The sequence below is a fragment of the Hetaerina americana genome, unplaced genomic scaffold (assembly GCF_022747635.1).
Source record: "Hetaerina americana unplaced genomic scaffold, ioHetAmer1.1.p SCAF_7, whole genome shotgun sequence".
Lineage (NCBI taxonomy): Eukaryota > Metazoa > Arthropoda > Insecta > Odonata > Calopterygidae > Hetaerina > Hetaerina americana.
Genome location: NW_027287316.1, coordinates 45,501,140 through 45,517,182, shown reverse-complemented (window position 1 = coordinate 45,517,182; position 16,043 = coordinate 45,501,140). Strand labels below are relative to the sequence as shown.

Sequence of the window (16,043 nt, the reverse complement as noted above, 5' to 3'; positions counted from 1 at the left end):
TCATTGTCGACTGAAACAACAAACTTATGTTCACCTACAAAAATATGATTTTCATGCAGTGAATTAAAGCTTCTATTTAAAAGGTTTAACACTGAAAGAGATAAAAGCTGAGTTGGATGAAGTTCATGGTACACCTGCTCTTGTGTTTGTGGACTTTTACAATTGGCTATAGGAGTTTTAATATGGCCATACATCCACAAATGATGAATATCATTCGAGATGTTAAGTTGAAGTGACTTCCTCTGATATGATTGACCAAATCTACTCTATGGTTTCGAGTAAATGACGAATCGAAGTATACAAAATAGTTAAGGCCACAGGTGTATCATATGGTACAGTGCTTTTAATTTGGCACCAGAAATTGGGTGGGGAAAAAAATCTCGGCAAGATGGGTGCCACTTTTGTCTCCATGTAGAATGAGCACATTTGTGTGATCGATTTAGAGCCAGGTTTGGCACTTTTCCATCGAAATCCTGATGAGTATCTGCATCGATACATAACTGTGGATGAAACATGGTTACACTACGTACTACACTCCAGAGACATAGGATCAGTCAAAACAGTGGGTTTTTAAAGGGGATCCAGCTCTGAAAAAGGCAAAGATGATGGAATCAGCTGACAAAATGATGGCCACAGTGTTTTGGGGTGGACTCAGAATCATCTACCTCATGGATTACTTGCAAAAAGGACAGAAATAAAGTGAGAGTATTATCCTGTTATTAAACTAGTAGAGGGAAGAAATCAAGAAAAAACATCCTTATTAGGCAAGGAAAAAAATTTTTTTCCATCAAGGCAATGCATGGGTGCACACCTGCACAGTTTAGATAGCAAAAAATGTTGAATTATATAGCTGAAATTATGAAAATATCCACCATATTCACCAGATTTGACCACCAGCGACATTTCTTCATTTCCAAACTTGAACAAATGGCTCGGCAGAAAATGATCCATGTCAAACGAGGAGGTAATTGTCAACACAGATACCCTATTTGAGGACCTTCTGAAATACTACTGTTTGGACAACTTAAAAAAGTTGGTGAAACATTGGCAAAAATCTATCTAGCTGAAAGAATAATATGTTTAAAAATATTTAAAACTCTGCCGAAAATAATTTTTTTTCTCTTTTTTTCTAGGCCTTTTGAACAACCAACGCACATTTCCAAATTGTATTATGCATGAAGTACCCATGAAAGTTTTATTTTAGACTCAACTTCATCCTTTAATTAATTGCTGATTATTGAGCCAACTTGTATCCTCTTTTTACCCATTTTGTGCATAACTTAATATTTTAATGAACATTAAATATATTAGTTTTTTTGCAAATAAATTGAATGTTAATGGAGTAAGTTAATCCATATTTTCCAAAGGAATTGTTGAACGACCCCCATCTCTAGGTCCTCATTATCTGCAAGCACCATTCCCTCAGTTACTGTGAATAATCATCACTCTATTATTATTCTATGTGTAACCCTTGTCCATAATAGTTTATGATTCAGAAACCTATGGAGCAGTGACACATTTCTTCCCCAGTATGGTTTCTGCTTGCAAGAAGATTTTATTTACAAGGAATATTTGTGAATAAATTACTTGAATGAAACATCAGCATTCAAGTGGTAGGGTGACTTACTTCAGCCAGTTCACTAATGAGGTCATTCTGATTTTTCTCATGATATTTTGATCCAAGCACAATATGCTCATGGAATTCTTGAGTTTCCATTTTATTGATATAAAATAATTGAGTGTAGTTGTACTAACATCATTGAGATGTTTGGTTTTAGATTTTTGGTTAATCAAAAAAAAATGTACTCCTTCACCTAATCAACTAACTCCCTTACATGAACCATCTAAGAGTTTTTATTTTTCTGAATAATGATCTCTAGATGATGCTGAAAAGCATAGAATCAGCTTTAGTGCGATAAATGTTTAGGAAAAAAATGAGTGCTGTCATTCAATGTGAAATATGTAGTTTCACTAAGTTATGCCAGAAAATATTAGCTTTAAAGAAGGGAACTTAATAAATTATGGTTTGCTACAAACAATATTTCAATGCATGATTACAGGAGTTTTCAAGTTCAGGACCTTGCCCCTCATTTACGTCCAAGGAGACTCCAAGAAGCAAGTAAAGAAGATTCAGGGCCTTTCTTATTTACGCCACTTCACTTTGGATCTCTGGAAAGATCAACAATAAAAAATTCAGGGAAAATGGGTGAGTCATAACCAGTGTTATATTTTGCTGTGAAATGTTTGATTTTGATTTTAATTATATTAAATCAACCTCTAAAAGTTATTTCAAACAAGAATGTAATCAAGCTTGTTCATTAAAATAATTGTTAACTACTATATCTTTGAAAAGTGGTTGTGTGGAGTATGAAGTGGCAATGGAATATTGTGAACTCTGATAGTGGGAAGAATGTTTAGTAAGCTAGATAGAGGGTGAAAAATTTTTGCATGCAGAATTGAATGAATGGAGTAAGAGTTTATTTGGAGTTAAAGGATAATTTATTGTGATGCAGATTTTTGAGCATATATTGTCATGTTTGTTGAGGTGTAAAAATGTAGCAGTCACTGGGTCTCTCAAAGGTATGGCTTGTTATGTATGTGTTACCAATGTTAACAATAGTTTATCCACTCAAAAATATGTAGTTCCGCAGTAAAGTGGAACCATAATATAATAAGTGACATACGAAGAGAATATTGATATAATTAGTAATGGCAAGCTTTCCATTATTTCAAAGTGAAACAGTTAAGGTACTCTCTGTAAGTCATCATCTTGTGAGAGATATAGTGAAAACAGTTTCAACTGAACAAAAAATTTCAATTCATTTGTGTAAGAATCATGTCCGCTTCAATACTAATTCTTGATCAAAGTCAATCCAAGGCCAAAGTCAATCCACTTTTTCTAAATTGTTATCCTATTTGCCAAGTTACTGGTGACACATTATAAAGATGCTTAGGAGAGTGTGGGATCATGACGGTGCGGTGGCTAATGTACTGGCTTCCCACCCAGAGGGTGTAGGTTCAAATCCTGGAGGGAGCTGATAATTTTCAGTGGTCTCCTGATGCCTACTTTAGGTGCTTTGTGGAGAGCACTTTGAGTGAGTTCAACGCCCACTGAATGGGACACGAAGCTGTGGACCCCTTGGTGCCTTTCATTAAGAGTAGGCTAATGTCGATGCAGGTTTCTCTCCACCTTTCCTCCTTTCCCATCCATCCCCAATGGTGCAAATGACCTCAGCTGTTAGTTGTCTCCCCTAAGTCTACTGTTTAGGAGAGAAAATAAAGTTAACTTTTACTTTTTGGTCAGGGTAGTTCAACATTTGACACCATGTCTGGTACCAATTAAATTACATATTTCTTCATAGATTTAAATTTCATTTCATTATTTAATTTTTGATTATATTTTTTCCTTGAACAGAATTCTCATGGGTGGAAGGTGAAGTTTGCGAAGTAGCAATGAAAGTAAGCAATCCTCTACCATTTGAATTGAAAGTTTCCAATATGGTGAGTGCATTTTTTATTTTTTTTCTTACAAATTAATTTTTACTGATGTGTACTCTTTACTCAGAGAGGTGACATGACCTGTAAATTAGAAAATTCAGGGGCTCTTAAGAGGATATTAAAGCCATAGAAGTGTGATGGGAAATTGGAGAAATTTTCAAAAGATAAGCAATTCCCCGAGAAGGTGTCCTGCAAACACACACATGTTTGAGTGTTGTGCTAAAACATTACTGAGAGAGTATTATATTTTTATTCTGCTCTAGGGACTTACTTATGCAACACACTATGTCAACATGATGAGCACAAACCTTGAATGAGAATCTTATTGTTATCATCATGTAAAGAAATCAAGGAATTCTCCTTAAAATTGAGACATATTTTAACTTTTCCCTGATATTTCCTTATTATTGCTGTAGGAAAAACTAGTGTCAGGTTCAGCATAGAAAAGCATAAATTTTTCCTCCCTACTGTCAGTTGAAGTTATCCAGAGGAGAAATTTAATTGTCTGTGCTCTACACATTAGAAATAGATTTTACATTTTTCAGCCTTGAAAAAAGCCATGTTGCATCACGTTTGATGCAAAGATTTTAAATCTTGATTCCACTTCCATTTTCAGAGGTTGCTTACTGACGAACTGGTTTTTGAGACTGTGCCATCATCATTATCACTCCCTACCGAGTCTGGTCCTAATCCAGTCAGCCTAAAGGGAATTCCTAAAGAAACAGGAGAACTTCACATATTAGGTATGTCTCTCACTGATGGTTGCTTTTATCCACTTTATCATGCAGTGTTCCCAAAGTATTCTCCTTAGAAATGGCCAGCCTTTTTCCATGTCCACTGGTGTTTAATAGTGTCATTGTTTTTTAATCTTTTCAGGGTATTCTACTCATGTTCTGGGGGTAAAGTCAAATTGTCGATTGCGTGACCTACCGATTCCTGGTGTTCCAAGGTTGCCCAGAATAGTGCTCAAGGTTGTTCCAGCATTGCCACTGGCCAATGTGTCAACCTCCCTTCCTCGCAGTGCGACATTTAGTTCTCTTGCGGGTTCTTCGTCATCGTCCGGCATACATCCCCGACGACCAGGAGTTGCTACTGGAGCATCAGACTATTCTGTGGTGACCAGTGCATCTACTTCATTATATGCTGGTGAAAGGTATCAATACATTTTTCCTTATCTAATTTGCAACTGATGTAGTTTTTAATAAATGTTTGTGTTAAGGTTGTGGCAATGCTAGGAACAAATCCGTGAGGTACTTCAGTCAATGTTCTTGCAGCAAAATCATGTTTTTGTCAGATTAATTTTTTTCGGGTAGGAAAGGATAAAAAATTTGCCTTATTTCGTCCCTTGTTGAGCAACAAAATTTTTAAGAAGTTAAATTTAAGTCAAGCAGAATGCATGATAATGTTGAACATCAAGGGTAAAAGGATTTTTATGTAAGAAATTGGGTTTAACTACTGTAAAAACTTCTATTTGTGTTATCAGATTTTATATTTTCCCACAATTTGCCACATTTTTATCACATCCCATAAAATTTCCTCTTTGCATCACTATGTGCTGATTAAAAAAAATTCACATTCTAAAACAGTCTCTCTCTTGTACATTGGTATTTATAAAAACTTTTTTACTTTGTTTTGTACATTCATGTATGTTATGTATGCACTTAAAAAGAGATGAGAGCAGTAATGTGAATGCTTTTAGGGGATAATTTGAATTTGGTGATTCAATACAGAGTGCCACTAGAAATGTAAATTTGAACTGTATAAACTTGAACTCTGTTAGGAAGGAAACATACAGGTATGTGCTACAAAGAAAAAAGTTTAAAATGTCAGACTTTTTGTTAAGTATTCATGTTAATAATTAGAGAGTTTCAATGGTTCATAAAAACAAATTGGACTGTAATGACTGAGCTATCTTCATTCTTTGTTATGTTTACAGTATCTTCTTTCAGTATTCAGAACTTGATGCATTATATTATTTATTTGTATGTTCTACTGGTATCTGTAAAGTGCATTTTCATGAAGTTCCTCCTAATGCTCTTATTACTTTTTCTTTATTTTGTGCAATATGATGCATTCATAATTTATTATTTTATGCTCTGATAAGGAAGGAAAATATGATTTAATTTTAGATATTTTATGCATCCAAGCACTGTAATGTATTTTCCATATTTTTATTCATCATGTATGAATACATGAGGATAGCTATAGTTTAAGAGATAAATAAGAATTCTGCACCTTTTCAGTTGATGCCTGTTTCTTATTTTTACCTTTTCCCCAGTAATTAAGCATGTAAAAGTGAAAATTCTCATTTTCCTGCCATTTGCATTTTCCTACTCTTAGTTTTCTGTGGTTGCTAGAGTAGGCTTAATAATGGGTTCTACTGTATTTATAACTACTCTGAGAAAGAATGTATTAATTGGTTGTATGCCTGGAAATGATCTGAAGAATATGCAGGCCATGTAGCTTCTAAATTGCCTCCCATCTCATTAACTTAGGTTTTTTCATTTGGGTGTACAATGTCAGGATAACCTTTTCATTCCACAACAATCCCAATGGTCAAGAATCCTGAGAGTGTGGTATAGTTCACACAATACAGAATATTCTCATAATTTTTAAACATTTTTGGCATGAGGTGATGTTAAGTAACATTGCTGATCAAGGATGTATGTTGTAATATTTTTCAATACTTGTAAAGGTTGAATATGTGGAAGTATATCATTTCTACTCTTGTGTTCATAAAACCTTTTTAATCCTCACAACTTGTGAACATACTCCAAGTTCAGTCATAAAATTCAGGAACAATGCACAATTTATCAAATGAGTGATGATTTCTCCTATTTCCTAGAAAATTGATTTTTTTGAGTTTTGCTCTCTATTTGTTTGCATAGAAAGCACCATTCATGCAAAAATTTTTGCAGGAAAGAGCTTGACTTGTTGGTATCTAAAAAGCTTTTACTTGTTGGTATACTCATAAAAGTGTTAGTTTGTTTGTATTTTAGACCCCTGCATTGAAAGTATAATGTCACAATCTTCAAAAAAGATTATTCTTGAAGGAAATGAATATTCAATGCATACATTTTGTGGCTTTTCTTGCGTCTTGGCTGCAATGCCAAAAAGACCCGACTGGGTTTAATTTTTTTAGTTGGTATTTGAAAAAAACACATTTACATGAAATTCTCTTGCTTTGTTGTCACTATGATTGTCCAAATAAGTTTGTGATTAAAGAGTGCTTGTGTGTATTAATTTAATAGGAATCAATTCATATTTATGAATGTCTGCAAGTACTTATAGTTTGAAACTTCCCACTGTGGGTTTCATACTTGAAGTGATGATGGTGATAAAAACAATTTAACTATGTAAATGAATACATATTTCGATAAACCTAATTTGTGTAGACTTGTGTATAGTGTTATTTCTTATTAACTTCAAATGTGACTCATTGAATTTCCTGCTTTTAATTTCAGTCAAGAGTGTACAATCACCATAACTAATTCAGGACGTGTTCCAATAGAGATGTTGAACGTCACTATGGCAGGAATTGAGGGCATATGGGGAGGGGAAATACCGTCAAGTGACTCAGATGAGGATGAAGGCAAAATGTTCCGGTGGAGTAAGGAAAATGTAGCCTCTCAACTTCCCATTGCCCCAGGTGCCTCTGCAAGCTTCACTCTTTATCTCTATGCTGCAGGGAAATTCCTCGGGGGTCTACCTCTTGAAGGGGCTGCTGGAGAGGGAGGTCCAGATGGGGAAGATGGTAAGCATTGTGCAGACTCTCACTGAATGTATGCTTAAGAGGGTCAGATTTCAATCTGAGATACTTATGAATTGTCCTATCAGATTTTCACTGTCTCCTTACTCCAAATTGTGCTGCTGTTATGCGAAAACCTTGACACAAAAATGCAATTGTTTAAGCCTAGCGAACCAGCATATTTGTGTTGGCGTATTCATAACAGAGTTTTCAAAATTTTACTTAGTACTTTTTTTTGTGTTGAAGTTGGTTAGTTTCTTTGGACTCCATTTTTTAGATTCTTCCCTTGAAGCATGGCTAATGTCAGCATTTCTTCAAAGTGTGGCCCTTGGTTGTAAGCAATGAGGATCTCCTAGTGGGCTTCAAAGTCTATCATTAAAGAGATATTTGATCTGGTAAATGCTGGGTTTGGTTAGAAAAGTGATAAACATATTTGTCTATGAGCAGATCAAGCAACGGTATCAACATTCAGGATAGCAGACCTCAATAGGGAATTACTTTGGAAATATGTAAATACAGATATTACTTTCTGAATATAACTTTTTCATCAAATTGGTAAGAACCTAGAGTAGCTAAGAAAAAATATTTTATATTATTTATAAAGATGAAATTATTAAAAAGGTGTTTATTATTTCAAAACAAAAATATGATAATGTAAAATGTGGGAATTTGTTGTGAAGAGGCGTTTACATTCACTTTTATATGAGGTTTTGACAGGCTTAAAGGCTTTTGTTGATGGAGTTGGTAAGTTCATGGTTTTGCCTCATGTTATTTGAGTGAAACTGAAAGTTTATCATCGATAATCTGTTTGATGTAGCCAATATTTTGGTTTTCAAAATTCTGCAATTTCACTGTGTGAAAATTATTTTCCTTGACTGAGAATCGAATCTGGATCCACTTGGGTTCAAGATAGAGTGTTTAACTGCTTAAGCCACCAAGGCATTCCCTTAAACCGTGATTACTAAGGGATTTAAAGGAGCAAGACGTTATGATGAATTACCATAAATACGTCTCAAGTAATCATACTTATGCACAGTCTGCAAGAGTCCATCATGGGTAAAGCCTACATTTAAGCACAAAGGTTTTTTCCTCCTGAAAATTCAATGAACTGCTGGAGGTGCCTAAAAGTTACTTTGACAGAGTCATCTTTGAATATGCACCAAAATGTAGGAATTTCTCGTTATGAAAATCATTTTGCCAGAAATTGAAAGATCCAAGATAGGTAGAGGCCGGTGAGATTCCTGCGTTTCGATGAACAGTAGGTGGTTTAAGTACTGGCTTCCCACCCAGAGGGCCCTGAATCCTGGAGACAGCAAATATTTTTCATCTGTTTCTCGATCCCTACTTAAGGTGCTTTGTGGAGAGCACTTTAAGCGAGTACACCGTCCATCGGATGGAACGTTATACTACAGACCCCTTGGTGCCTTTTGCTAACAGTAGGCTAATGCCGACACCAGGTTTCTCTCCAACCTTCCTCCTTTCCCATCCATCCCTAATTGCACAAATTATCTTAGCTGTCAGTTGCCTCCCCTAAGGCTATTACTATTATGAGCATTAGTGGATGACGTGTTTGAAGTAACTATCACAGCATCTTCGCAGTAGATTTATTATGCTCTTTGAGTTGATCTAGGGCAGACTTCTTGCCTTTTTAACGTTGATTTTTTTTAGGAAATGTACTTAAATTTCCCTTACTTTTCAAAAATGTGTTATGAATGTAAATAATTTAAGTAGCACTGTTAGTTCAGATTTTCATTTAAAACAATGACAAATATTTCCTAACTGAGATCGACTACATTATATTCCTGGAATATTATGCTTTTGTATTTTACCTAATCAAATAATCCATTGGATTAGGTGGAGATTATAGCAGCCTAGCATCATCTATGCTTCGAGGTGGAAGTAGTGTAGGACCAACATCAGGATCTAGTTCTTTACCCTCACGATTGGGTGGAGCACGGGACAAACGACCTGACTCAGCAGCATCCTTCGCTTCAATGAGGTAATTATTTTTTTATTAGTAGGTACATCCTTCATGAACATGAATTGAATATTTTTTAAAAAATGTTTGCTCACACTTTGAATCTTATTACTGTAATGCTAGCAGTATACAGCTTGTAGGAAAAGGTAAAGTATTTGAAGATGTTACAATAATAGTTGTTTTAATTAAATGAAGAATACAATGTATCTTTCCACTGTCTTTTATTCACGTACAACCAGTTTCAACGCTCAAGCGTCATCATCAGGTACACCGATGATGACGCTTGAGCGTTGAAACTGGTTGTACGTGAATAAAAGACCGTGGAAAGATACATTGTATTCTTCATTTAATTAAAATGAATTTCCACAAAGTTGAGCCGGAAAAAATTGAGTATTTAAATAGTTTTTTTATTTGTCTTGAGATTACAGCATGTACTTCATATGTAATATAGAACATTTCAGTATTAGAAAGTTCGGAAACAGAATTAAATATGTAAACATAAAAACATCACCCAGACTGTTTACAAGTGTTAGAAATTACCAGGCTTCAGAAACTTCTGGATTGAACAAAAGAGGATGGTCTCAGTAATTTTATGATACTACAAATACTTGTGCTCTCTCTGGCCACATTGTTATTAGGAAGTTTAGGCTCTACTATGAATAATGTTATAGTGGCTGCATAGCTTTATTTACATAGCTTGTCTATGGGAACATAATTCATTTTATGTACAGATGTGTGCTTTAGAAAAAGAAACCTGCATATTATGAAATCCTTGGAAAAATAAGTTGTTGCTGGTGAATTTTGGTGATACAGAAGTGTTTGTTTCAATGAAATAACTTTTATTTTGCTCACATTGGAATTTGATTGCTGTGAAAATATTCATATTTAGTGTAACTTGTGATGAAGTTAATCTTTTATGTGGTACTAATATTGCCTCATTTTTATTTTGCAAAGATACCTGTTATATTTCATGCAAATTGATTTTATGATTATTTAAATTAATTTTGAAGTCAAAAGAAGGGTAATGTGGAATCCTGATTAAATGAGTACTGCATGTAATGAGAGTCTCAATATGAAGTTTAATGTCCAAGGTACAATTTATTGTCCTATAATTAATTGTAAACATTATTTTTGTTTTAAGGGTGCTCTTATGGCTGTTTCAGTTGCATTGCTTCATATTCATTGCACTCGTATATATGCACTTGTGGTACTCAAGGGGGATCGAGATGGTGCGGGGGCTAATGTACTGGCTTCCCACCTTGAGTGCGCGGGTTTAAATCCCGGTGGTGTTGGATATTTTCAGAGGTATCTTGATCCCTACTTGAGGTGCTTTGTGGAGGGCACTTTGAGTGAGTACACAGTCCGTCGGATGGGACGTTAAGCCGAGGACCCCCTTGGCACCTTTCGTAAAGAGTAGGTTAATGCCGACGCCGGGTTTCTCTCCACCCTTCATCCTTTCCTGTCCATCCCCTATGGCGCAAATGACCTCAGCTGTCAGTCGCCTCCCCTAAAAACTACTACTACTATGTAAAAATAGCCAAAGATACCATCCTGGATCGCGGACATACGGTGAACCATACTGGATCTCCATTCTCTACACTTGCACCTAAGCAGCCTAACACATGTCCAGGTTGTGATTTAGTCACCTTTCCCTCCAACCCACTCCTATCTACTGTAATACATTCATTAATTCTACCCAATTTAATCTATCAAATCCTTTCTTGAAATCTATTAAACACAAAATACATCCTGATTGTACTCATTGTATTCCTTTCTGTTAGTGACCTCATTACTGCTGTGGTAACATATAAAATGTATGAAATTAGACCCTGTTTTATAGTCCTTGTATAAGGCTGATTTTCCCTGTGGTGGAATGGGAACTAACACAGTTCCGACAAATTTTTATTCTCAGACCTTTTCCTCTTAAACACTATGAAATAACCCTTGCAAGCTCTTCCTTCTACATTTTCCCAACCTTTTTAAAGTTCCATGGGGATTTTATTTGCCCCTTTGGCGTTAGCCTTATTTCATTGCAATTCCCATAATGCCCTTTATATCTCACAAGTATGTCTGGCTACCTAAGCTATCCTCATCTACACCATATTCTCTGTATGTGTCAAAACTTGTTAAACTGATATCCTAACCATATAGTCCCTTTCTTTATTCTTTCCATTTATCTTGAATCTTTTCTAGATGAATTAATAATTTTCCTGCCTTATCTTTGATATTGTGCACAGATTTTCCCTTCCTACTACCTGATAATGCATTTACCTTCCTTTACAATGCACCCATTTCAGCCATCTTCTGAGCACACACCATGTCCTTGCACTGCTTCCTCCACCATGCTTCCATCACTCTGTTAGATTCCTGCCACAGCTAATTAGCAGTTATTTATGCTTCCTTAGTAGTTCAGGGTTTGCATTCTTCCATTTCCTTCTCACATTTAACTTTTTGATCCATCTATCTCATAATTCATTACTTCCTTGTTCTATTCATATTTACTGTTCCCATATTTTTATTTGTGGCTTTTGATGACTATTTTTTAGATGTTGCCATCCTTTCGTACTTTACCCAACTTTTACTCACTGAAACATGGAAAATGCAATATTCTCTAGTTATATGGTAAGAAATCCGGCTAATAAATGTTTAGCTCCAAGTATGACATCTCAGTTATAAGTTTAATCATAAGTATTATGCATTCTCATCGGGAAATCCTTTTTTTCTTGTGTGTGTTTTCAATCCTATGTACTCATTCTGAAAGCAAAATTAAGCTGGCTCTCTAATTCTCTATGTTTATGTCTATTTTAGGTCTGGAGGAAGTTTACGATCAAATTCTAGCAGTGTGAGTAGTTCAGCATCCACCTCAGCTACTTCAGGCCGTGTGCCCCATCTACCAGAGCTTCATGGGGCACATTGGCAAAACTCAGTTCAGGTATTGTTGTATAGGCTCAAGATTAGTTCTGTTAGTTAAAAATGACTCTGTATCTTAAGTTCTAAATCTAATTTTAAGCCATCAGCTGAATAATATAATATATATAATGAATTGCAGGCTGTTGAAAGAACTATAGAAAATGAGGCCTTAACCCTTCAAGGTTTTTTGAAGTAGCACCGAGGGTTTTCAGTTGATATTATAAATGGTGACAGTGTAAACATTCAAAGTTTGTAGTAATTGTTTTATTAATTCATTTTTGAAAGTTAGCCTCTCAAAGTTCATTTTAGCATTGGCTTTAACCTATGTCTAATGTTAATTTGTTGTACATTAAGATTTATTTTACTGTCTTATTTATTTTTTTATTATGCTATTAAGTGAATTATTGGTTTTATGAATTTTTCCAATGGTAATACTTTTCATATTTGATCCATGGTTGTACATATTTAGTTATGACAGTTATTTATTTAGAAAAATGTTGGCTCAAGTTGGCAGCGTCTTGTTATCAAGTTCATAATTAATTGCTTATGATGGGTTATTATAAAATTAAAATTTTTTGAGTATGCAATTAAAAATATTTCTGTCTGCTCTCTCACAAATTAGGAAGGATAATTTGTGATATTCAATAACAGATCTATTAGGTCTTTAACAACATTTTTATATGATCCTTAAAATTGAAATTTTATTGATTAATTATTTTAAAATCACATTTCAGATACCCAAAAAATTGCATATTCAATGTTGTTTTAAATTTGGGCCAATATGGGTCACTGAGCATTGATGAATCAAAATTTGTTCAGCAAAAAATTATCAGGAATGGTCATGTAGAGAGGATTATTTCTATTCTGCTTCTATAATAATCATTACTGTTGTCATGAAATCATTGGGTGTGTAAATTATGTGAAATTTTACAACTGTGTGGAATATATGTTATCACCTACTAAACAAATTATATTTGCCTTTTCTTTCATAGACGATAGAAGGCTTGCTCAAATTACAGTATTCTGGTGGTCCAGGAATGGCTGGTGGCTACTGCAGGGTGTGTTCTGTGGCCTTTTCTATGGAAATAAGGCCATCTGTACGACTCACCAATTGGGATGTCATTCCTGCTGAAACGTGAGTTTTGTCTCTGGGAAATTAGTGTGGTCATAGAATATTGCTGATTTAAAAGACTGAATGTTCATATTGGTTACATGAATAATAAATAACCTGGCTAAATAAGCATTGTCATAATTTTCTTACGTTTTTTTTTAAATGGTTATCCTCACACCCAGTGAATTAAAATTTTTAGCTGCCAAAATTAAGAAATGACATTCAGTCGAATTTTAAGTAAGTGGAAGTCAAGGAAAATAAATTCTTGAACTAGGAGATTATAATTTTCTAACCGCATAGTTCCTCTAACTTTCCACTCCTGTAGGCCCTCCAGAAAAGATTCATTCTTTAAATGTTTTGTCACCAATTGACACTTATGGCATTGTGTGCCCAGCTCCAATCTATCCAGCAAAATTTGTGAAAAATATTCTCTATGCATGCCAACTTGCAGCATTGTTTGTCTCTGTGAAATAACTTTGCACCCCTCTAGCTTACACTGGAACTAGATTTAGCAAAAGGTGTACTTTTAGGTCAGAGATGTTTAGAATCACAAAGATCTTCCCATCCCTCCCACCCAATCACCGAAATCATGTTTCTAATTTATAGTATTTACCAGGTCTGTCTCAAAAGTTGTAGGACTGAATCGTTTACAAAAAATATTGCCAGAATTGATGAATTCACTCAAAATTTTTGAAGTCGCACCGTTTTGTGTCCACACACAGCTGCCAGCAGGTTTTTCACGCCTCGTGTGCCTTCTGAAAGGCGGTGCCTATAATGCTGCTAAGCTTCCTTGTCATGGCTTGTAACGCTTTCATCAAGCCCTGGTGACATCCTTTCAGCACAGATTTGAGGCAAGGGAATAGGAAGAAGTCTGGTGGGGCATTGTCTAAAAAATTGGGGTCATCACTCACATGGTCAAGAAGCTCATGGCAGATCCGTGTGCGGGTGTCCTTTTGTTCATCCGAGAGCACCAACTTCATATGCACCTTTCTCTTGCTCATGTTTTTGGTCACAAGTCAATGCACATAAATTTTAGGAATGCCAAGTTCATCAGAAGCCATGCAAACACTTAATCTGCCATCCGTGGCCTACAAAGCCTTCACTCTTGCAAGAGTTTTGCACTCTTTGAGATCGAAGGGCGTCCTGAAAGTTCGGCGTCTTCAACATTGTCTCTACCCTCACGGAACAACTTGTGCCATTCAAAAACACCCATTGCGGTATCTCCATAAGCTGTCTTGGGCATATCATGAGTCTCTTTCCTGGTTTTTCCCAGTTTCACGCAAAATTTGATGGATAGTGCTGTTCCAATTACCAGTTCATGACGGTGAATAATGAGGTCACGTCATAGAGGTTTTGCAAATGAATGATATGCACTCCACAAAGGCTGGGAGCCAACTGCCACTGCCTTTCCTGAGACTCCCTTCCTTGGAACACCGCCGGAGAAGTCGCAGCCCATCCTCCTGTCTATCCAGGAAAAAATAAATCCCACTACCTTTAGGACAGATGCTGTAAATTCAGTTATGTTTAAATACAAGTTTAGTTTAAGACAGTGGAAAAATTTAGAATTTGGCACTTTAGGTGAACGGAAAGCCATTTAAACTTGTGATTATGCTATTATGATTAAAGGTATAAATTCTCTGCTCGATGGGGTTAATAAAGAGTCTTCTTGAGGCTTGTGGATATTTTATGCTCAGCAATTATTCTCCTTAAATTTTTTTACAGTCCCTCCCAGTTCTACTTAGTCCTTGATGCAGTCAATGCCTCAGCCTCAGAGTTGGAATTGTGCTACACTCCCATCAAATCTATACTCATGGAAGCTGGAGAGTCTTGTCGTGTGCCAATTCCTCTTCAACGGTGCCCTCTGTCAAAACTACTGTCACATTCTCAACGGAAACCATCTCCAAGGGTGAGTATTTGATTCGACCACCTAAGCGTGTGAACTGTACCTACAAATTTTGTTTGTTTTATTTGAACACAGTGCATTATTTAACCATATTTTAAGAAATACATGTGAATTGTTTTCTTGAGGAGTGGGCTACATATTATGCAAATACAATGAAAACAGTAGAAATTATGATTTCAAAATATGAGGCTCAAACTTTTATGTCCACTTGTGGAGTTTTTGGTAAGTTAATTGCGCACAAGTTTCTCCAGATTTGGATTTATTCATGATTTTGCTGACTGAAGAAGAGCATTCTTGAACTTTGTCATTCTCTCTCTGCAGTCACAGGAAAAACTACCACCAAAATCTAGTACCATGAGTCACATTTTGGATCATTTTAATTCATGCAAAATTCTTCTTTTCTCCACTTCATTCTATCCATAATATCAATAATGCTATTTAATTTGCCTTTTAAACTGAAAATTTTATTTGATAATACCCATTATGTGAGGACTTTACAATAATATGAATTTACAATATTAATGCATGAGTTTTTATTAACATATTATATTGTAGGTTTTTATTAACAGTTATATTGTAGTATTTATTTTGTAGGTTCCATGAGTATGATGCTTGTGTGTTGATTTTATTTATTTATTAAGTAATGTACAGGTTGAGGTAGGTTTTGAATGTATGCAACTACCAAATAAATATGTTGTTTCTCCTGACATAAGACAACCCAACATTCTACTCTACAAGTCCCTCTTCATTTCTGTGTACTTCCTTTCTCGCTTCATCCCATCCAACATTCCTGCCCTTTTCCGATCACCTAACATTCACCCCTCTATTACATTCTTCAACATCCCACTGCTGATCAATACACCCTTCATCCATTTTTCCTGTCTCCTCATGATTT

General features: G+C 35.4%; 1 protein-coding gene across 3 annotated transcripts in view; it reads left to right on the top strand.

Annotated features, from left to right (window-relative positions):
* Positions 1-16,043, top strand: part of brun (trafficking protein particle complex subunit brun) — a 48,421-nt gene that overhangs the window by 27,049 nt on the left and 5,329 nt on the right. For all 3 annotated transcript variants that reach the window (XM_071595017.1, XM_071595018.1, XM_071595016.1), the window contains 9 exons: positions 2,061-2,206; positions 3,416-3,501; positions 4,115-4,241; positions 4,375-4,651; positions 6,963-7,252; positions 9,101-9,245; positions 12,033-12,156; positions 13,127-13,269; positions 14,968-15,151. In XM_071595017.1, the coding sequence (XP_071451118.1) occupies positions 2,061-2,206; positions 3,416-3,501; positions 4,115-4,241; positions 4,375-4,651; positions 6,963-7,252; positions 9,101-9,245; positions 12,033-12,156; positions 13,127-13,269; positions 14,968-15,151 (1,522 nt within the window). The remainder of the gene's footprint in view (positions 1-2,060; positions 2,207-3,415; positions 3,502-4,114; positions 4,242-4,374; positions 4,652-6,962; positions 7,253-9,100; positions 9,246-12,032; positions 12,157-13,126; positions 13,270-14,967; positions 15,152-16,043) is intronic.